Source organism: Chanos chanos, chromosome 14 (genome assembly GCF_902362185.1).
Source record: "Chanos chanos chromosome 14, fChaCha1.1, whole genome shotgun sequence".
In the NCBI taxonomy this organism is placed as follows: Eukaryota; Metazoa; Chordata; class Actinopteri; order Gonorynchiformes; family Chanidae; genus Chanos; species Chanos chanos.
Window position 1 is genome coordinate 20,934,298 of NC_044508.1, and position 22,572 is coordinate 20,956,869.

Below are 22,572 nucleotides of genomic sequence, written 5' to 3' on the forward strand. Positions count from 1 at the left end.
TAGATGAGATAAAGCAGTATCCTACTGTATTAGATGAGATAGAGCAGTGTCCTACTGTATGAGATGAGATAAAGCAGTGTCCTACTGTATTAGATGAGATAAAGCAGTGTCCTACTGTATGAGATGAGATAAAGCAGTATCCTACTGTATGAGATGAGATAAAGCAGTATCCTACTGTATTAGATGAGATAAAGCAGTATCCTACTGTATTAGATGAGATAGAGCAGTGTCCTACTGTATGAGATGAGATAAAGCAGTGTCCTACTGTATTAGATGAGATAAAGCAGTGTCCTACTGTATGAGATGAGATAAAGCAGTATCCTACTGTATTAGATGAGATAAAGCAGTGTCCTACTGTATTAGATGAGATAAAGCAGTGTCCTACTGTATTACTGCTACAGTCATATCACACCTGTCCCTGTTACATATCACACCTGTCCCTGTTACAGTTCCGGTTTTTCCGGTTCCGGTTTGTCCTGTGCGACTCTGCAGCTGCCCTACGCGTGAACTGCCTAATTTAAATACCAACGCCTAATTTAATACCAATTAAATCTGGGATTAAGGTACGTGAAATTTTCACTATGGCAAATACTTAGCCTGTTCAGTGTGTCGAGTGCAGGATGTTTAGCCATTCTTCCTCCGTCATTAATAATAGCTCTGTTTGTGCTAAATGTGCATTAGTTAGCTCCCTGACGGAGAAGATTGTAGCATTAGAGATGCGCATCCAGATGCTAGAGAGGCTTAGTGAGAGTGAGAATAGCCTAGTTCCTGTAAAAGAAAATCTGGATGGCTCAGGAAGAGTTAGCAGCTCTCTGACTCCGGCACCAGAGCCCTCACAGCGGGGCGAATGGGTGACGACTCGGCGGCATAAGTGCAAAGCCAAAGCTAACGCTAAGGCTAGCCCACGAGAGACACACCACTCCCCGTTTCACGTGTCAAACAGGTTTGCCCTCCTCAGTGAAACACCCGCTGAGAAACCTGAAAGAGCTCTGGTTATAGGAGATTCCATTCTACGGCACGTGAAATTAGCTAGACCTTTAGGGGCACCAGCAGCCTTAGTTAGCTGTATACCGGGAGCCAGGGCGCCGGACATAGCAAGTAATCTTAAAGTGTTAAGTAAGCACAGGTTTTCTAAGATAGTTTTTCATGTAGGAGCTAACGATATACGCCTTCGTCAATCAGAGGTTACTAAAAGTAATATCGTAGAGGTGTGTAAATTAGCGAAGGCGATGTCCGATGCAGTAATATGCTCTGGCCCCATCCCAATCCGGCGAGGCGATGTAGCTTACAGCAGGTTATGGTCGCTGAACTGCTGGATGTCCAGGTGGTGCTCTGACAACAATGTGGGCTTTATAGACAATTGGAATAGTTTTGAGGGCAAGGCTGGCCTCTTAGGGCGAGACGGTGTCCATCCCACTCGGGAAGGTGCTGCTCTCATTTCTTGTAACATAGCGCATAGTCTCAGAACAGTTAATCCGTGACAATCCAGAGCCAAGGCCAGGGAGCAGACAAGCAGGCTAAACCGACCGTCTGCTAGCTGCACAGAGTCGTCACCCAGGTTAAACTATATTGAGACTGTGTCTGTTCCCCGACCTATACGAAAATGTAGAAATACTCAGAGAATTTGTTCTAGTAATTTAATTAACATAGATTTAAATCATACTGAATGTACCGCCAGCACCTTCGATCTAAAACTAGGACTGTTAAATAATAGATCGCTTACGCCTAAAGCGCTCATTGTCAATGAAATTATTACTGATCAGGAGTTTAATGTACTGTGTTTAACAGAAACGTGGATCAAACCAAATGAGTACGTCGCATTAAATGAAGCTAGTCCTCCCAGATACAGTTATATACACCAGCCTCGTGTAACTAGCAGAGGAGGAGGCGTTGCAGTTATTTATAATGATAACATAGGCATCATACAAAAACCTCTACATAAATTCAATGCATTTGAAGTTCTTTATACAAACATAACATATGTAGCCACAAAAAATACCCAGTCTATCACACTAATTATTATCTATAGACCGCCTGGGCCGTACTCTGAATTCCTCTGTGAATTTGCAGATTTTATCTCAAACCTTGCTATTTCTTTAGACAAAGCTCTAATTGTCGGAGACTTTAACATTCATTTTGATAACCCACAGGACCCTCTGAGAACAGCGTTCGTGTCCATTCTAGATTCAGTAGGGATTAATCAGACGGTCACAGGGCCCACTCATAATGGTGGCCACACCCTTGATCTTATACTAACACTCGGATTAAATGTAGGAAGTATAGTCACATTTCCACAATCTGAAGCTATCTCAGATCATTATCTTATCTCATTCAAAATGTTTCTTAGTAATAATATATGCAGCTCGCCACGCTATCATAATAAACGTACGTTTACGCCAGCTACTACGCAGAACTTTATCAATAATCTCCCAGAGTTATCAACTTTGACTGGAACAATGTCAAACCCCACAGAACTTGATCAGGCAACTGAATCTTTAGAGTTAACATTCCGCAACACCTTAGATAATGTGGCCCCACTTAAAAGGAAAATAATCAGAGAGAAAAAACTACCTCCCTGGTATAATGAGCACACACGCGCCTTAAAACTTACCACTCGAAAATTAGAACGTAAATGGCGCCAAACTAAATTGGTAGTATTCCAGTTAGCATGGAAGGAGAGCCTCCTGAGCTACAGAAAAGCTCTTAGTGCCGCTAGATCAATGTATCTCTCCACCCTAATAGAAGACAACAAAAATAATCCTAGATTTTTATTTAATATCGTATCAAAACTAACTGGGAATAAGAGCACCTCGGAAACAGGCACACCATCAATGTTCAGTGGCGATGCATTTATGAACTTTTTCAACAGCAAAATTGAAAATATCAGGCAAACAATCCAGGCTATAAATTTTAAACCAGATAATTTGATCACTAACACTGTAGATAACAATATAACTATATCAGATCAGCGATTAGAATGTTTTACTCCCCGTCAGGCGACCGAATTGACCTCACTAATTTCTTCATCAAAATCACCAACTTGTGTACTAGATCCCTTACCTACACGTTTCCTTAAGCAGATACTGCCAGTAGTCATCGAACCGCTTCTAAAAATAATCAATTCCTCCCTTAGTACTGGCTATGTACCTAAATGTTTTAAACTAGCAGTTATCAAACCCCTAATTAAAAAACCTGACCTTGACCGCTGTTCATTGTCCAACTACAGGCCAATATCTAACCTCCCCTTTATCTCCAAGATCCTAGAAAGGGCTGTAGCACAGCAGTTATGCTCATACTTACATAAGAATAACATCCATGAACTGTATCAGTCAGGATTTAGGCCTCATCACAGCACAGAGACAGCACTGGTTAAAGTTGCAAATGACCTCTTACTGGCCTCTGATCAGGGTTGTGTCTCCTTGCTTGTGCTGCTTGACCTCAGTGCAGCCTTTGACACCATTGATCATACCATTCTCCTTGATAGACTAGAAAATGTTGTTGGAGTTAAGGGAACGGCCCTCTTATGGCTTAGGTCCTACTTAACTGATCGTTATCAGTTTGTTGATGTAAATGGTGAGTCCTCTGCACATACTGAGGTAAAGTTTGGAGCCCCACAAGGTTCTGTTTCAGGCCCACTGCTTTTCTCTTTATATATGCTACCTCTAGGTAATGTTATTCGTAAACACGGTATTAGCTTCCACTGCTATGCTGATGACACACACCTGTATGTCTCAGCGAAGCCAGACGAGAGACACCAATTTAACAAAATTGAGGAATGTCTAAAGGATATTAGGCACTGGATGCTTATGAACTTTCTTTCACTCAACTCTGAAAAAACAGAAGTACTTGTACTAGGATCACATGCAGCTAGGAGTAAGCTTTCCGATCACATAGTTACTCTGAATGGCCTTTCTCTTTCATCAGGTGCGGCAGTAAAAGATCTTGGTGTAATTATTGACCCCAGTCTTTCATTTGAATCTCATGTAGATAATATTACCAGGATAGCCTTCTTTCATCTTAGAAATATTAACAAGATAAGAAATGCATTGTCATTTCAAGATGCTGAAAAATTGGTTCATGCTTTCATTACCTCTAGGTTAGACTACTGTAATGCCTTACTGTCTGGATGTTCTAATAGATGTATAAATAAGCTACAGTTAGTTCAGAATGCAGCAGCCAGAGTTCTTACTAGAACCAAAAAATATGATCACATCACCCCTATCTTATCCACACTGCACTGGCTCCCAGTCAAATCTCGTATTGATTATAAAATCTTACTATTAACTTATAGAGCATTGAATGGTCTTGCGCCACAGTACCTGCGCGAACTCCTGGTCTCTTATGATCCACCACGCCAACTTAGATCAAAAGGTGCAGGCTATTTGTTGGTACCTCGAGTTATGATGGCTACAGCAGGGGGCAGAGCCTTCTCTTACAGAGCCCCACAGTTATGGAATAGCCTCCCAATTAATGTTCGAGACTCAGACATAGTCTCTATGTTTAAGTCAAGGCTGAAAACTTATCTGTTTAGCCAAGCCTTTTGCTAATAGCTCTTCACTAGGCAAAGGAGCAGATCTGGAGGGTTCTCGGGCATAGATTGTTTGGTGAACTGGGATGTTTGGATGCTGTCGCCCCCCCACTCTAACATGTTCACTCAGGTTTGTTGACTGTGGAGTGGGTGGCCGCCTTGTGTCCCAGAGTGCCATCATGTCCATATTACCTTCTAGCTCTCCCTTTTAACTATGCTGTACTAGTTAGTCTTGCTGGAGTCCCTGCCTGCACTCGGCACACGATGTATATTTACCTTTACCATTATGTGGAAATGAACATCTGACAATGTGTCTCTCTCTCTCTCTCTCTCTCTCTCTCTCTCTCTCTCTCTCTCTCTCTCCCTCCCTCTCCCTCTCTCTCTCTCTCTCTCTGTCTCTCTCTCTCTCTCATTCTCTCTCTGTCGAGCCACACATGCTACTCCTGAGACACCAGTGATCCTGACTCCTCCCGCCCTGTGGACTGATCCATCCTGGTGTTATCATCTTCCATCCCCTGTCAGCCTCCTGTCTACATCGGCATCTCCTTTGTTCATGCCCTAATTTACTTTCAATTGTAACTGCCCACGTGGTCGGCACCTATTGCACGCCTGTCTGGCCAAGGAGGGGTCTCCTCTCTCTGTGGTCCTCCTCAAGATTTCTAACATTTTCCCATTTCCCTCTTGGGTTTTTGGGGAGTTGTTTCTTGCCCGCCATGAGGATTAAGTCAGGGGGTGCCGTCATATTTTGATTTGACTGTTGTGGCCTGTAAAGCCCTTTGAGACTGTAAACAGTGATATTGGGCTCTAAATAAACTTGAACTTGAACTTGAACTTGAACTTATTAGATGTATTAGATGAGATAAAGCAGTGTCCTACTGTATTAGATGTATTAGATGAGATAAAGCAGTGTCCTACTGTATTAGATGAGATAAAGCAGTATCATACTGTATTAGATGAGATAAAGCAGTGTCCTACTGTATTAGATGAGATAAAGCAGTGTCCTACTGTATTAGATGAAATAAAGCAGTGTCCTACTGTATTAGATGAGATAAAGCAGTATCATACTGTATTAGATGAGATAAAGCAGTGTCCTACTGTATTAGATGAGATAAAGCAGTATCATACTGTATTAGATGAGATAAAGCAGTGTCCTACTGTATTAGATGAGATAAAGCAGTGTCCTACTGTATTAGATGAGATAAAGCAGTATCATACTGTATTAGATGAGATAAAGCAGTGTCCTACTGTATTAGATGAGATAAAGCAGTATCCTACTGTATTAGATGAGATAAAGCAGCGCCCTACTGTATTAGATGAGATAAAGCAGTATCCTACTGTATTAGATGAGATAAAGCAGCGCCCTACTGTATTAGATGAGATAAAGCAGTGTCCTACTGTATTAGATGAGATAAAGCAGTGTCCTACTGTATTAGATGAGATAAAGCAGCGCCCTACTGTATTAGATGAGATAAAGCAGTGTCCTACTGTATTAGATGAGATAAAGCAGTGCCCTACTGTATTAGATGAGATAAAGCAGCGTCCTACTGTATTAGATGAGATAAAGCAGTGTCCTACTGTATTAGATGAGATAAAGCAGCGTCCTACTGTATTAGATGAGATAAAGCAGTGTCCTACTGTATTAGATGAGATAAAGCAGTGTCCTACTGTATTAGATGAGATAAAGCAGTAGGTCTCTGCCTACCCTGTCAGCTGGACTGACTCTCAGATTTTTCCCTTTCCCCAGATCCCAGTTAGGCTCCTATGATTAGGAACCATTCTCTCAAAATCTTTTCAAGAATTATCTGAAGAGACCATATCCATATCTCTCCCTCTCTGAAACATCTTTCTCGTGTAAGTGCCATCGCTCTACTTAAAACCCTCCAAGATGACCTAATAAAGTGGAATAAATCCCTTCTTTTTTATAGGATGACTTTAAGCAGTCAAAATGAATAGTCTCCCAATCCTGAACATTTAAATATTGTACATATCACACATGCACCTTTCTCTGGATTCTGTCTTTCAATGCGTTCATCATGGTTGTTCATTTAGATCAAAGTAATACAGGCTCTCATCTTTTCCCAGTGCTGAGAGAGCCCGGAGTGATGCTGGGTTTAGAGACATCATTTTGACATTGGTGATTTACCTTGAAATACATTACTCATGCTGCCTCCACTGCTGTCAACAGTAACTTCACACGGAATGTGATAGAGAGACCAAAGAACACGAGTCCCCAAACATCCCAGTACTGTTTGTGTAGGGCTGGTGAGAGACCGCGAGAGAGACACAGGAAACACAGATAAGACTATGGCCAAGGTTCAGGGCTCTTCTCACCCGTAAAGTTGCCATCACAAAGCACATTATATGTTGTCATATCAAAGAAAGTATACCAGCAGTGAGTGTGTGTGTGTGTGTGTGTGTGTATGTGTGTGTGTGTGTGTGTATGTGTGTGTGTGTGTGTGTGTGTATGTGTGTGTGTGTGTGTTCACTCAATCTTAAATATCAGACTTTCCGTCCCAGTGACTTGATAAATTGCAGAGCTGTGTCCAGTGAACAGGATGAATGGAGGAGGTGGATCTGTGAGGAGACGTGACTTTCCAGCCGGCCGGAAACCAAATCACTCCGTCGGGAAGAAACTGTTTCACAGTATCACACCACTACAGCAATGAAGTGAATGCCTTACTGTTCCTTTTAAACACATTCCTTAGTCAATATTCCAACAGTCTGTTGCAAAAATCAAGCACTTTCCCCCGAACATTAAAAAGAAAGCCATGCTGATGCCTTTAGTGCAGGCCAGTGAAGCAGTCACTCTCCAACACGAAGCTAGTATGAGAGAGCATGTTTGTGAAAGGAGAAAAATGATCTTTTGTTTTTAGTTTGTTCTCATCTCCTTCTTGTTTTGCAGTAATTGTGAGCGTTGATGCTGTAATGATGGCTATCAGAGCTGTCTCTTTGTGAGTATGATTTGAAAACTCTTGCTGAGCTGACAAACAGGCCAGATAACACTTCTCTGCTCTCAGCGCTGAGACCACACTCTCAGGTACAGACTCTGCTGATGCTGGCGGCTGTTACTCACACACACACTTGTGTAAGGAACACTATTGTCACACACTGCACATACAGGCTGCCAAAACTCAGCTCTCCATTCTGTTAACGTCAACAGTCATGCCTTAAGTTCCACACTTCTTCCTCTCCTTCTTCCTCTTCTTCTTCCTCTTCTGAAAGTCAACAAGTTCATGTCTCATCACTTTTAAATAACAGCCAGACATACAGAAAACCAACACCACGAAACCACATGTAACTTTTGCATTTCAAATACAGTGCAAACCTAGACCAATACACAATTTTTAAAACAGTAAACTTTTCTTTCAGCAAACTCCTTACTAGACCTTTATTTTTTCTGGCTCAAAACATAATGAGATGAAATGTTCTCAGTGTTAAAAATGTCGCTTAATAAACTCAAACTAATGAAATCCGTGGAGAACTGGGCTGGAAGAACCGGTTGACTGCTTGGTGAGCATTACGTTGATTTAAGTTGAGAATGTAGGTCACAGCTTCCTGTCTGAGCCCTGGCAATAAATAAAAATACAACCACTGAGAGCCTCACAAAACACAACAAAAATCAATCAATTTAGTCATTCCACAGAGAGACCGAGGACTACTACAATGAGACCAGAACAAGTGTAAGACACAGTCTGTCTCTACCAGTTCAGGTTGTCACTCAGGCTGAAGATTCAAAATACAACAGCCAATCATTTCATTACATGAGAAAAGACACAAGTGTGTTTTGCCGGTGAGAAAATGTCTAATTTGTGGGATTTTCCAGAGATGAAAGAAAGCAATCATGGTGACAGTGCTGTATAAAACTGAAAACTGAAATCTGAATCAGAAGACTGACACTTCACACTACATCTGTAAAATCACATTCCCTGATTCTCTCTCTCTCTCTCTCTCTCTCTCTCTCTCTCTCTCTCTCGTTGCATTTGTACTAGTAAAGAGTAATGGTCTCATTTTACATTACTTGTAAGAAATTACTTGTCATTCAGTTTTAGCTCAACACCAGTGAGATGGGCCAGGCAGCAGCTGAGTAGCTTATCAGCCCCAGTTTAACTGGAATTTCTCAGAGCGTGAAGAGCAAACTCTGGACTGCATATCAAAATCCAGATAACACAAATCCCAGGCCAGGGTGACATCTTTAAATATTTGACATTTAACGTTTAATGCCCTTTGAGGTTCTTTACTTTGAGTGGTTTTGAGTTTGAGTTATGGCCAAATAAACATTTAAACATCATTTCAACTTGCTCTCTGTCTTGGTGTTTTTCTGGAGGTTTCCATCCACTTTTCGCCTGGTTTGTGACGCACACCATTCTCCTGTATATCCCAGTTAGAGCACTGCAGTTATCTGTCTGTATAAACAGGTATAGCACTGCAAGTCATCAAATGAGTCCATGTTCACAAAATAATGTCAAAGAGACACCCAGAGACTTCTGAATCATGATAACTAAGCCAAATAAAGTATTCCCTGGCAGTTTGAAACCAGTTCAAAGCAGCTCCAGAAAAATCCCAGGAAACTGTGGTCAATGCAAACACTTACACCACAACTACGGGAAGTTATTTGCAATGAATGCCTTGCAAAAAAAAGAAAGAAAGAAAGAAAGAAAGAAAAAAAAAACAAAAAACAGAAAGGTAACCAAGGTGTCCGATCCCTAAGGCCTTTTCTAGGGCAGGTTTCCCAGTATGGGTTTGCTGAGAGGAATACTCTTAGATGTTAGGATTTTTACTGAAAGAAATTTTCTAAAGGCCATACTTTAATACATTTGCACAGATATTACCTTTGTAACACGATACTTTTCTTAAATATTGATTGATCACACTGTGAGATTGGAGAGAGCAGCCAATGATTTATTAAAAATAACCTTTGTAATGTAATATGTATAATGCTTCATGTCATTCTTAAACCCAATTCCTGAAGCATTTCTGAGTCATCCAGAGCAAAGATGGCTAACTCCAGACAGAATCACTTTAGTTCAAGGGTGTTTCTCTGTGGTCATGTTCTGAGCCCAACTGAACCTAATCATTAGCGTCTCGCACTGAATAAAACTGAGATTGAAAAATGAAGCATGAAAATGTCCTCTGAGCATGAAAAATGAATTGAAGCTCAAGACCTTGTCCTCTGAACCTCACCTCACTTCTGTCGCCCATACTGTCTGCTCTTCAACGACAGAACCAGTCCTGTCCCAGTTTACACACTGAGGCACACCTCTCCCTCATCTCCCCTGTCTTTCCTCTGTGGAATCTCCACTAAACATCTCAGTTCACTCCAGTTCTGGCACCTCTGTTCTCACCTGTTTCCCATAACTTGAATACATGTGCTCTGTTTACACAGACAAGCCTAAAAATCCCAATAAAACACTCTGCTCCTCACCCTCAAAACCTGACTCAGAGCCACCGAGCTGCTTCGGTTCTGCTGCTCAAGCCTGTCCCTTGGTTCCTCCTCCCCTGGTCATTAGCTGGTCATGCACAGTCTGCTCTCTCCCTGCATTTCCAACATCTGAATAAACTGAATTCTGGCTCGTGAAATTACATCTTTGTCTTTAATCAAAGAAAAGAATACGGTGGAGAAAGTCTGGTCTTCCTGTTCCCTGCTCCATCCCACCATTTACACTAACCTGTCTAAAACCAAAATGCAGAAATGACAGTCAACCTATCTCTTAGACCTGAACTCAAACACAAATCAGTCATAAAAAGAAAGACAGCCAAAGGGCCAGAGCAACAGCTAAGCCTTTTTCTTCTATAGCAGTTCCATCCAGGTTAGTCCAGCATCTTTACCCAGGGTCCAGGGCTGAGTCATTAGTTAACAATGCAAGACCACTCTGCCAAATCAGTCTAATGGACAGAGAATGCAATATTTCCCTTTTTACCAGCCATTCAGGGGTTTGGATTATGCCAAATTCAAATTCGAGTACACACACACACACACACACATTTTCATATGTATGGTTTTTATGTGAAAGTTATTCCTGTATTTAGGAAGTTTTCCTAAATCACCTAAAATCATGCAACGCTACCATAAGTTTGACTCTGATGAGGGTTATGGTTAAGAAACAGACTGGTGACAGTAAATTTTCTCCAAATATTAGTGCTAAAAAGCTTCCCTTCCTGCCCATGTTAAGATCCTCCACAGCCACTTAACCATTATATATACATGAAAATTGACTTGGAGTTAGTACTGGCTGCAAACTGGGGCCTCATTGGGGCCTGAGGTTCTTCCTTTGTCAGTGTTTGTGATGGACAGCAGACAGAGAGGGAGGGACAGGCCCAGGATAAGTACTTAAGAACGTTCAGAACCATTCTCAAACACCATTATTCATAAAAAGAGTAACACTGGCCCAACGGAATGACCAGAACAGAACCAGAACCAGACTGCTCTGCTCTATGGCACCATGAGTTCGTCTTAAATATGAGAAAGACTGAAAAAAAAAACCCTGTGAGTGCTTGGAGGCTGAATATCACTTACTTAACAAATGTCATATAAAAGGATTCATAGACACAGCTATTCCATGCCACATTCCTCATCTTGTCTCACTGTTGACTGAGCAACCAGAATCATTTGGAGGTTTTTTAAGCCTTCCCCCCGACAAACACACTTTCTCTCAAAACAGGCCATTACACAAGGCAGTGAGCTGAGTCAGATATTTTTGATTGGGCTCAACTGGCTTGTTGCTGTTGCTATGGTTATTAAAAGTAGTATATAAAAGTAGTCTTTTGGATAACCCGGAGAAGTTAGAGGCACTGCTGAGTTTTTAAATTTTCAGTGTGATAATGTGAGAAATGGGGGCCGTCTGGGAACATGTCCTCCTGTTCCCACAGACTGGATTCAACCACAGCACTGCTCAATTTCTCCATCAACACAAGGCAGTTTATTAGTCCGATTCTCGTCATTCTCATTATCTCTTAATCGGATGATTAATCAGCTCTGACTAATGTTCAGAGTCTGTGTGTGTGTGCAGTCTCTTGTATGTTGTATGGCCAAGCTGCCTGTATGATTCTGACAGCAGTCAGCCTTGGCAGGTCTTCCAGTAGATGTTATTCACCAATCAGATTTTATAATCTGTTGTTATAATCCACCCTACAGATGTCAATAACTACCCTCTCGCGACAGATTCTCCTGGTAATGAGAACAGTGTCGTCAAAGTGTCCAGTTAGTCCAGTCAGTGTCAGCTCTTTCTAAACCAAACCCCCCGATCACCCAGATCAGTGTTTGCCAGATATTACACTCTGTGTTCTCAATTTTCAACAAATCCACCAATCCCTTTAATCAGAGCTAGTGCTGACATACTTGAAAAATCTACAGAAGTTAAAGAGAAGGTGATCGTTCCAAATTTACTCAAGTCACTGAAATGTTTAATGACTTGCAATCCAACAATGAGCAACCTGTTAGAACTCAGACAGATCAAATGGATTTACTCTGTTTGCTTGCCATGTTAGCTCAAGTTAGCTTGCCACGCTGCTAAGCGCTTACGTTTACTTGGCAGTTTAAGGTGTCTGTGACCTAATGTTTACATTTATCACCTCTCAATCTCAGTTAAAAGGAAGAGAGCTTCAAGACTGCACTCTTCAGGCACACAGAGTTACACCTCCCTAAACACATGTTCACTACTCCCTAACACAGATTCACACCTCCCTAAACACACGTTTACTACACCCTAACACAGGTTCACACCTCCCTAAACACACGTTTACTACTCCCTAACACAGATTCACACCTCCCTAAACACACGCTTACTACTCCCTAACACAGATTCACACCTCCCTAAACACACGTTTACTACTCCCTAACACAGATTCACACCTCCCTAAACACACATTCGCTACTCCCTAACACAGATTCACACCTCCCTAAACACACGTTTACTACTCCCTAACACAGATTCACACCTCCCTAAACACACGTTTACACCTCCCTAAATAGATTTACACCTCCCTAAAATTCTCACCACACATTGCATGCAGACTGTACACTGTAACTCAGTAAAATTAACACAATATGTTTCCCTTCAATTTCAAGATGCTAATAAACTACTTAAACCACTTAAATACACTATTTAAATGACTCTCACTGTCTGGCAAACAGATCTCATCAACACCCAGTCAACAATATCCTGTTCTTTTATCAGATGTAAGACTAATCACTGAAATACTGAGACACAACCCAGTGATATGCATGCAGCAACATGCAGAGTAGATTCCACAGATATGCTACAAAAACATTAACACAGTAAGTGCTTATTATTTATGTCTATATGTATATGCAAAGATGCTTAAACAATTACAGCAAAATGCAATTTAAAATAAAAAAGAGGAGGTGAACCTATGGAGAAAAGCAGCAGCTTTTACAGTTTTTCTCGATCGCTTACACACGATAACTGGGCCTGTTAACCAAACATCCCAAACCATGGCACCATCAACCCAAAGGCCGAGCCATTTCCCAAAACTATAAACACTATTCCCCTGTTTTCACACATGACTCAGATGTGTTGAACTTTTCGTGAAAAACTCTACACACAAATCCCTTCATATATCACTGGCTGCACCATGTGCTCATTTAGAAATCACTGGCATTCAACATCATTGACTCAGGTCATCACAGCTCGAACCCAATTAACACACAACTCCCCAGGTAGAAACACTAAGCGTCAAAACTGTTCAGACGCCAATCAGAACCGCAGGATAGATAGATAGATAGATAGATAGATAGATAGATAGATAGATAGATAGATAGATGGGTCATGGGTCAGTTCACTTGTTTTGTAACAATGGATCGACAAAGACCTGAAGGTAGAGGAAGAGGACACAGGAGAGGAGGTGGAGGAGGAAGAGGAAGGGCAAGGACAAGGAGGTGAATCGTTTCTGATGAGATTCGTGGAACTCTAGAAGACCATGCCCTCGTCAACGGGATGTCAATGAGGGAGGCTGGGCAGAGAGTGCAGCACTATTTCTACATTTATCACAAGGACAGACAACAACAAAACAATGCCACACTGTGCATGCTTTAGTGGATAAGACTGCTTGGTGACAGTCGATGCATTACAACAGTAAACCTCATCAGACTGTTAACTGTCAGTGGCCCAACTTTAAGTACCCTACATAGCTACTTTTCCTGCAGACAAATTTTAATGGGCTATTTGTCATTTGGCAATGTTTTAATAATATTTAAGGCAAATACATGATACTGTTGTAATGTAGACCAAATTTATATAAGGGTAGTTCAACTACAATGCTGACAAAATACTAATATTCAGCTAAAGTAGCTTCATGTCTGATTTAGAATCGCCAAACTACCTTGTGCAGTTAAAATAAATTGTGGGCCTATAATAAGATTTCGATAAAATTAGAAGAACAGTTAAATTTTCAAATCTGAACTTGTAAAGGCCCTGGACTATTGTATTGAAAAGACAACAAGTTGGCTGGCCTACAACTACCAGTAAATTTTGTGTCACAGGAGTAAGAATCGATAATTTACTGAGCTATATCTTAAAGCTTTTGCTAATCAGTATGAGCATGTAAACAGTGGCCGAATCATATATCCTATTTAAACGTTTTCTTGTGACGGGTGACAGGTCCGCTAACGTTTCTGTTATCCAAATATGATTGCACAGACTATTAACCACGTAACGCATATTTGTTCGTTTCAGTTGCCTGACGAAGGAACTAGCCTACCGGAGTTCACTCTTTTTCACTGACGGCGCTATTTTACGCCAAACTATTGCTTGTTGTTAAACTTAATGGTGCGCTATTGTCTGAGTTAGGCTGGCCGTATTGAGGTGTTTTAATAGTGGTTTAATTTCACAACAGTGACAAACAATGCCGAGGCTTAGGGCAAACACTATCGTTACCTGGCTGTCACCAGTGAAGGCAGGTCAGGGAGACGTGGATGCTGCTGAGCAAGGCGGTCGATTTGAGTGTGTTAAATGTGGTGGCTGTGACAAGTAAGACGAAGAGGGAGGGGCAGGGGCTCGTGCGGTCTCGCAGAATTACAACTCAAATGCAGTTGTCGGGCATTACAACATCCTTTTACTTAAGAATTTAAAAACGAAAATATGAATTTAGAGAAAGAAATAGAAAAAAATTTCTTGCAAAAAGAGCACTTATCTAGTCAGAGGCCAAAACAGCAGGTGCTTGAGCACCACCTGATGTCTATCTGTGCACGTGCCTGGTCATAGCCAACAATATCATTCGCTTGCGTGAGATACAAACAAAACAGAATTATTGAGGATCAGGGAATATTCCACGGCATTGATGAAGTCAGCATCTCAGCAACCGACCACATTCTTCGACGGAACAGGCTGAGGATGAATCGTGTTCCCATCGTATTCCGTTCGAAAGGAACTCTGATAGAGTCAAAGACCAGTGCTTGGAATATGTGCAAGTATGGTTTTTCATACTGTATCAAGTATTTGAGCACCTTTATGTATTACAGCAGTATATACTGTAGTACAGGATATGATAGTGTACTTTTGTGTACTACAGCAATGTGTTTCAGAGTATTCATTTACTGTACTGTGTTTGATCTCTTTTGTAGGGAATCTTTGAAACTGATGCCAGAGACATTCCTCATGAACTCATCTTTGTTGATGAAGAAGGATTTAATCTCACCAAAAGGAGGAGAATGGAGAGGAACATAATTGGCCACCTGGCAATTGTGAATGTCCCTGCCCAGCGAGGAGGGAATGTGACCCCGTGTGCCGCCATCAGCCACCGAGGGGTCCTCCACCGCCATGCCACCCTTGGTCCATACAACACCGTGCTCCTGCTGGCTCTCCTCGCTGGTCTGTGAGATCATGTGACTAGACCAGAGGGAGCCAGCACAACCAGAGCAGCCACGCCACGCCCGTCTCCGCCGGGCTGCTCTGGTCCATGACTGGTTCACCAACAACCCGAGATTCAGCAACATCTTTCTGCCTGCTTATGCTCCCTTCTGAAACCCCACAGAGGAGGTTTGTCAGCACGGAGGTGGAAAACCCATGGCCGAGAACCCCGTGTTCACCTCCTCCGGGCCATGGAGGAGGCTTGTTTAGAGATTACGGTTGAGGCTTGCCAGGGGTGGATAAGGCATGCAGGGTTTTTTTTTTTTCCCCGCTGCCTAGTTAGGGCTAATATTGGCTGTGATGTTGATGAGAATATCTGGCCTGACCCAGACCACAGACGGGATGCTGAGGCAGAATAAATGTAATTTCTTTCTAAGTACAAACTATTATTTTTTCTTTAGTCATTGGTTTATATCGGTAAATACATGGAAATGATTTTACTGTACTCTACGTTCTTTATCAGTTACATATTTTCACGGTACATTTTATTTTTTCATTAAGTATCAGTTTATTTTACTACAGTACATTGAGGAATTAAAACTTTTCAAAATGTAAACGTGTTGTGTCTTTATTATATTGTGTTCATCATGTAAAGCGGTTGTTCTGGGGGAAAACCATAAGCATCATTACTCAGTAGTGTTTTGAGTTGATCTCACCAATGTGTAATGGCTATTTTGTAGTGTATGTGTATTTGATGGGTTTAAAGCGATGTCTGAAGGCAAAGTTTGGTTTAGATGTAAGATTACATGGTTCTGAGTGGAGAGTTTGGTTCTGGCATGGAAGTTTGAAGATGTGAAGCAGTTATGCATTTGTGTTTATGATTTTGGGAAATGGAGCATAATTTCAAGAGATGTTTCTTGGCAATAAAGAGAAACTGTAAGCATGTTCACATGCTCTTCATTATTAATTTACACCCTGAATCTCATGTATCACTGCATCTCACACAATTACTGCATCTCTAACACACACACACACACAGACACACACACACACGTGGGTCGCCAATTTGTGATTACTGAATGTCATAAATTGGCAAGCCACACGCACTGTACTGAATCAAAAACACAACTAAAAGTTGCACACTGCTGAATGTCAAAGACCACTGTTTCTCAGACACCACTGAAACTCAAACTCAGCAGTCATCATTCACACTAGTACTGAAATATCATCCTGTACCCTGTGTGGTCTCCCCTGTGTGGAGCCCTGCATGGTCTCCCCTGCACTCCTCAGTCTCCCTTATCTGCTCCTCTCCTCTGACATTCCCTCCCTCTCTCCTCCCTGCCCCAGCACTCTACTCACCAGGTGTGTGCCACGGTGAAACGCCGCCTGTGCCGCCCGCCTTTGCTGACCGTGACCTTGCGGAAGAGGCGCGGCGAACTGCGGGGTGAGATTTTTGGAGAGGTGGTCCGCTTGCCCCCCGCGTTCAGCCTGGGGAGCTCCAGCTCCAGGTGCATGTGCTCTTTAAATGTTCGGATGTACGAGTCGGAGTCAGAAGCACTCATCTCTTTAGAAGACATGACTGGACAGGACCACACACACACCCTGTCCTGCTCTCGTCCTTTAGGTCACACACGTCCTCTCCTCTCTGGACCTCTCTCCTTCAGTGGTTATCACATGAAAACAGAGGCTTAATATTGCAGACCATAGAACCTGTCACACATAGACACACACATACTCGCGCGCGCACGCACACACACAAACACACGTGTGTGCAACCAGACACATGCACACACACACACACACACACACACACACACACACTTACTAAAAGCTGTTTTTGCTTCTCAGAGCTGGAGGATTTGGGTTTCAGTAGCGCTGTCTCTGTGCTGTTCCTCCTTCCTGCTTCTGTTCTCTTCACCAGCTCTACTGACACACTGAGACACAGTCACACACTCACACAGTCACACCTCCTTCCTCAGAGAGAGAGAATACTCATCCCCCCTCTCTCTCTCTCTCCCTCTTTCTCTCTCTCTCTCTCTCTCTCTCTCTCTCTCTCTCTCTCACACACACACATAGAACTGATTTCTGATAGTTTGTCCTCTTTCTCCTTACCTCTCTTATCTTCTGTCTCCCCCTACCTCTGCTGCCTTTCCCTCTCTCTCTCTCTCTCTCTCTCTCTCTCTCTCAGTGCCTCTCACTACACCACAACCCCCCCCCCTTCATTCCATTGAGCTGCAGGAGTTTGACTAATGAATATTTGAGCAGTGGGCAGAGAGAGCTCTCCCCATAAGCCTGGCTGCCCCAGGGACTTATCTCTAGCTTTTCACAATAAACACAGTCCCCGCAAATAGAGAGATAAAGGGAAATAAAGACAGCATTCGATGCAGACAGACATGCATGCTGACGGCAAAGGCTCCACCCCCATGACAGCTGATTGGCTGGTCGTTTTGATGACGGTGGTCTGGGTGTTATGGGGAAATAAAGCAGCTGAATTCTGATGCTCTGTGACCTTTTCCAGGGCTGTAGTTTCAGACAAAACAGAAATCTGGGATTAGCAAGGGAATGGAAAACATACACCACAGAGACACGAGTTGGGTTTGTGTACCAGACAGACCACTTCATTTAAGCAAAAAATCCCCTGTGAGCTGAAATTAGAGAGAGACAAATCGGTGGTAGCACCTGCACTGCAGAGGCCGGGTACTGGTTTCTCCGAGGAAACTGACTGAAGATCTGTGAGTGCTGTGTCTGAGGGCATGTTTTACCATCACATTTATTCACAGTGCGAGGAAAAATATGTTAAAAAAAAAAAAAAAAACAGGGGCAAAATTGAAAGCTGGTAGAGTTTTAAATGTTTTTAGTCATGGCACCCATCTATAGGTAAGGACAGATGCATATGCTCTCTGAAAGATGATTTGTGCAAAGAGAATGATGTTTCTCTAAAAAAAACAAAAGAGCAGACCACTGTCAACACATAGGTGATTATCATCATCAGTGTTATTTCAGCAAGGACGGACATAGAGTGACCTATGCAAACAGAGTCAAGTCCTTCAGAGACACAGTGGGAAAGCAAGTGTTTGTATCACCCCATGTTACTGTGCCAACAGAGCACAGACTAACAGCAACACCATAGGCTTATCTCTCACAGCACATCAACAACAACAACAACTCAAAGACATGCCCGCAGTCCCAAATCAGCCTGTCACTCAACACGCCACCGCTGGACTGCTGCACCTTATCACAAAACACCCTGGGCTAATCCTCCCGATGATGATGAGGGGAAGAGAGGAAAAGAAGGAAGACGAGAGGACAGATAGAACAGGGGAATTACAGGGGGTGGGAAAAGAGAAACACACACACACCTTACATGCTGGGGAAAAACTTAGTTCATGCTTGATAATAATAATAATAATAATTGTGATAATAATGATAATAGTAGTAAAAATAATAATAATAATAGTAATAATAATAATATATTAATATGAATAATAACATGAGCTGAAATTGAAAGCCTGAACAGAGAAAGCTGGGGAATGGAGGGAGGACAGAGAATGGAGGGATGAAAGAAGACAGGAAAGATGAGTGTAAGGGTATGAATTAAGCCAGAGAGAACCTAAAAAAGATGGGCTTAGTCATAAACAGTGTGAAAAATGAATACAATTTTTAATAAAATGAAAGGATGGTGTTGCTCTCCACTGTGTTTAAACCTTTGGAGTTGAGCAGAACCAGGCCGGTGATGTGGTTACTCAGGATGTTCAGGGGCTGTGTGTCAGGATGTTCAGGGGCTGTGTGTCTGTATGTTCAGGGGCTGTGTGTCAGGATGTCCAGGGGCTGTGTGTCAGTATGTTCAGGGGCTGTGTGTCAGTATGTCCAGGGGCTGTGTGTCAGTATGTCCAGGGGCTGTGTGTCAGGATGTTCAGGGGCTGTGTGTCAGTATGTTCAGGGGCTGTGTGTCAGTATGTCCAGGGGCTGTGTGTCTGTATGTTCAGGGGCTGTGTGTCAGTATGTTCAGGGGCTGTGTGTCAGTATGTTCAGGGGCTGTGTGTCAGGATGTTCAGGGGCTGTGTGTCAGTATGTCCAGGGGCTGTGTGTCAGTATGTTCAGGGGCTGTGTGTCAGTATGTTCAGGGGCTGTGTGTCTGTATGTTCAGGGGCTGTGTGTCAGTATGTCCAGGGGCTGTGTGTCAGTATGTTCAGGGGCTGTGTGTCTGTATGTTCAGGGGCTGTGTGTCAGGATGTTCAGGGGCTGTGTGTCAGTATGTCCAGGGGCTGTGTGTCAGTATGTTCAGGGGCTGTGTGTCTGTATGTTCAGGGGCTGTGTGTCAGGATGTTCAGGGGCTGTGTGTCAGTATGTCCAGGGGCTGTGTGTCAGGATGTTCAGGGGCTGTGTGTCAGTATGTTCAGGGGCTGTGTGTCTGTATGTTCAGGGGCTGTGTGTCAGGATGTTCAGGGGCTGTGTGTCTGTATGTTCAGGGGCTGTGTGTCAGGATGTTCAGGGGCTGTGTGTCTGTATGTTCAGGGGCTGTGTGTCAGTATGTTCAGGGGCTGTGTGTCTGTATGTTCAGGGGCTGTGTGTCAGGATGTTCAGGGGCTGTGTGTCTGTATGTTCAGGGGCTGTGTGTCAGTATGTTCAGGGGCTGTGTGTCAGGATGTTCAGGGGCTGTGTGTCAGTATGTTCAGGGGCTGTGTGTCAGGATGTTCAGGGGCTGTGTGTCTGTATGTTCAGGGGCTGTGTGTCTGTATGTTCAGGGGCTGTGTGTCAGGATGTTCAGGGGCTGTGTGTCAGTATGTCCAGGGGCTGTGTGTCAGTATGTTCAGGGGCTGTGTGTCAGTATGTGTTACTGTGTCAGTAACGTAGTAGTTTGTTCTTTGAGAGCTGAGCATTCACACAGATGACTAAAACCTACAGACAAATTACTGAGTGTGGATGAGTCATCACGCTGGTCACACGCTCCTGACTGTAGTCCAGCGATCATAAGCCTCCTCCAGGCTTTGACACACTCATACCCTCTCCATTGGCTTCAGCTTGCTGGATGTCTGCTGGATCACACCACTGGAAATATACAGTCACAGTTATGTAAAGGACAGGAGATAGGGACACGCCACACTGTGCCAACACGGTTCTAAGCTCGTATGAGTCCTGACAGAGCCTGGGTTAAGGTTAGTGTAAACAGAGGGGAACAGAGGCAGTTTTTGGACTGGGTTTGGGTTTGGGTCTGTGTTAGACTGGAGACAGAGGTCAATTTGGGCTGGGTTTGGGTTTGGGTTTGTGTTAGACTGGAGACAGAGGTCATTTTGGACTGGGTTTGGGTTTGGGTTTGTGTTAGACTGGAGACAGAGGCAGTTTTTGGACTGGGTTTGGGTTTGGGTTTGTGTTAGACTGGAGACAGAGACAGTTTTTGGACTGGGTTTGGGTTTGGGTTTGTGTTAGACTGGAGACAGAGACAGTTTTTGGACTGGGTTTGGGTTTGGGTTTGTGTTAGACTGGAGACAGAGGCAGTTTTTGGGCTGGGTTTGGGTTTGGGTCTGTGTTAGACTGGAGACAGAGGTCATTTTGGACTGGGTTTGGGTTTGGGTTTGTGTTAGACTGGAGACAGAGGCAGTTTTTGGGCTGGGTATGGGTTAAAGATACATTTAAATTGTACTCTTTGGTAACTGAGGAAAATGGGATGATGCTCTCATTTTGTCTAATAAAACATTTCTCATGGTCTCATGGTCTAAACTGCTTTGTACTGAGAGAGTGTCAGCCTCCCCTGCCTTATCCACTGTACTTTATCTCTTCCCTTCTCCCAGTGGCAGAATAGACCATGGGAACTAGGTCTGTACTAGGACTTCTAGGACTTCTCTCTCTCTCTCTCTCTCTCTCTCTTTCTCTCTCTCTCTCTCTCTCTCTCTGTATTTCTCCTTACAGAAGAGGGTAGGTGTGAAGTACCTGCTAGTCAGTCCATTTCTCAGAATCAGTATTAGAATCTAGATCACCTCCCTCTAGTGTTTTTACGTTCACATAGTAATGGTGATCTGGTGGTTTATGTGTTACTCACATATGACAGATGTCTTTACACATAGTCAGAGCTCTACTACACCACAGGAGAGAAACAGAGACTTAGCTCTTCACAGAATATCAGTTTCCACTGTAAACACACGGCTCCATTATGGGGACCTATTTCCATAGAAAGCATGAAGCTATGCTGAGAGGACCTACTTACATATTAAGGACCTAGTTATATTTTTGGGACCCGGTTACATTTTTGGACCTGGTTACATTATGAGAACCTAGTTAAATTTTAGGACACAGTTACACTTGGGGACCTACTTCCAAAGGGGTGTTTTTGTTCTTACAGAAGAGTCCAGTTTCAGCTAGACGACAGCAGGGACAATCTCTCTCTCTCTCTCTCTCTCTCTCTCTCTGTAGCAGACCAAATGCAACCATAAAGATTATCACATAATGTTCATGTATCAGGTGCCAGTCAAGCCTCCCTGTGAGGGAGCCATGAAGGAGGTGCCAGCCAGGTCTCCCTTCACAGGAGCCATGGGGGAGGTGCTATCCAGGTTTCCCTGTGGGGGAGTGCTGGTGGAGGCTTTGCATAATAGAAGGTTTTACGTAATAGCTCTCCCTCACAGCTCAGTAAACATGATGCAGGGGGCACACTGCATCATGCCTGATCACTTAAGGAGGACAGAAAGGTGTGTGTGTGTGTGAGTGTGTGTGTGTGTGTGTGTGTGTGTGTGTGTGTGTGTGTGTGAGTGTGTGTGTGTGTGTGTGTGCGTGTGTGCAACTCTAGTGTTTTTATTTAGACATAGGTTGAAGATTAGATTGTGACTTTGAGTATGGGAGAAAAATGACATGGCTTTTTCTCTCTTTGCCCCACCCACACACACACACACATATATACACACACATACACACAATCACACAGAGGGAAAATTCACCACTGATCTCACTCTTACGTCACTCTGAGTTCAGAAAATGTTATTTATTTATTCATTCATTCCCATGAGAACGCAATCATTTGTTGGGAGGTTTAGCTCTCAAAGTAGAGTTTGAACATGCTGCACAGTCATGGTGGTAAAATACTCAGGTTTAAATGACTCTGGTCTGTCCTGTAGCACTGATAACAATGCCTGTGCTCTTCATATGAAGGTGTTTAACTATATAATTTTATTATGTTCCAGAGTAGTGTGCACATTATAAATTCACACCCAGTCTACATGTGATCAGATGAATCAGAGAGAGAGAGAGACA

The 22,572-nt window shown here is 43.0% G+C and overlaps 1 protein-coding gene across 3 annotated transcripts in view; it reads right to left on the reverse strand.

Annotated features, from left to right (window-relative positions):
- pde4ba (phosphodiesterase 4B, cAMP-specific a) overlaps nt 1-22,572 on the reverse strand; it is a 108,197-nt gene that overhangs the window by 71,592 nt on the left and 14,033 nt on the right. Inside the window, exon 1 of one of the 3 annotated variants that reach the window (XM_030792028.1) lies at nt 16,693-16,910. The exons of the other annotated variants lie outside the window; for them this stretch is intronic. Within the exon in view, the coding sequence (XP_030647888.1) occupies nt 16,693-16,910 (218 nt within the window). Of the gene's footprint in view, nt 1-16,692; nt 16,911-22,572 lie in introns of those variants that run through there. 3 annotated transcript variants of the gene reach the window in all.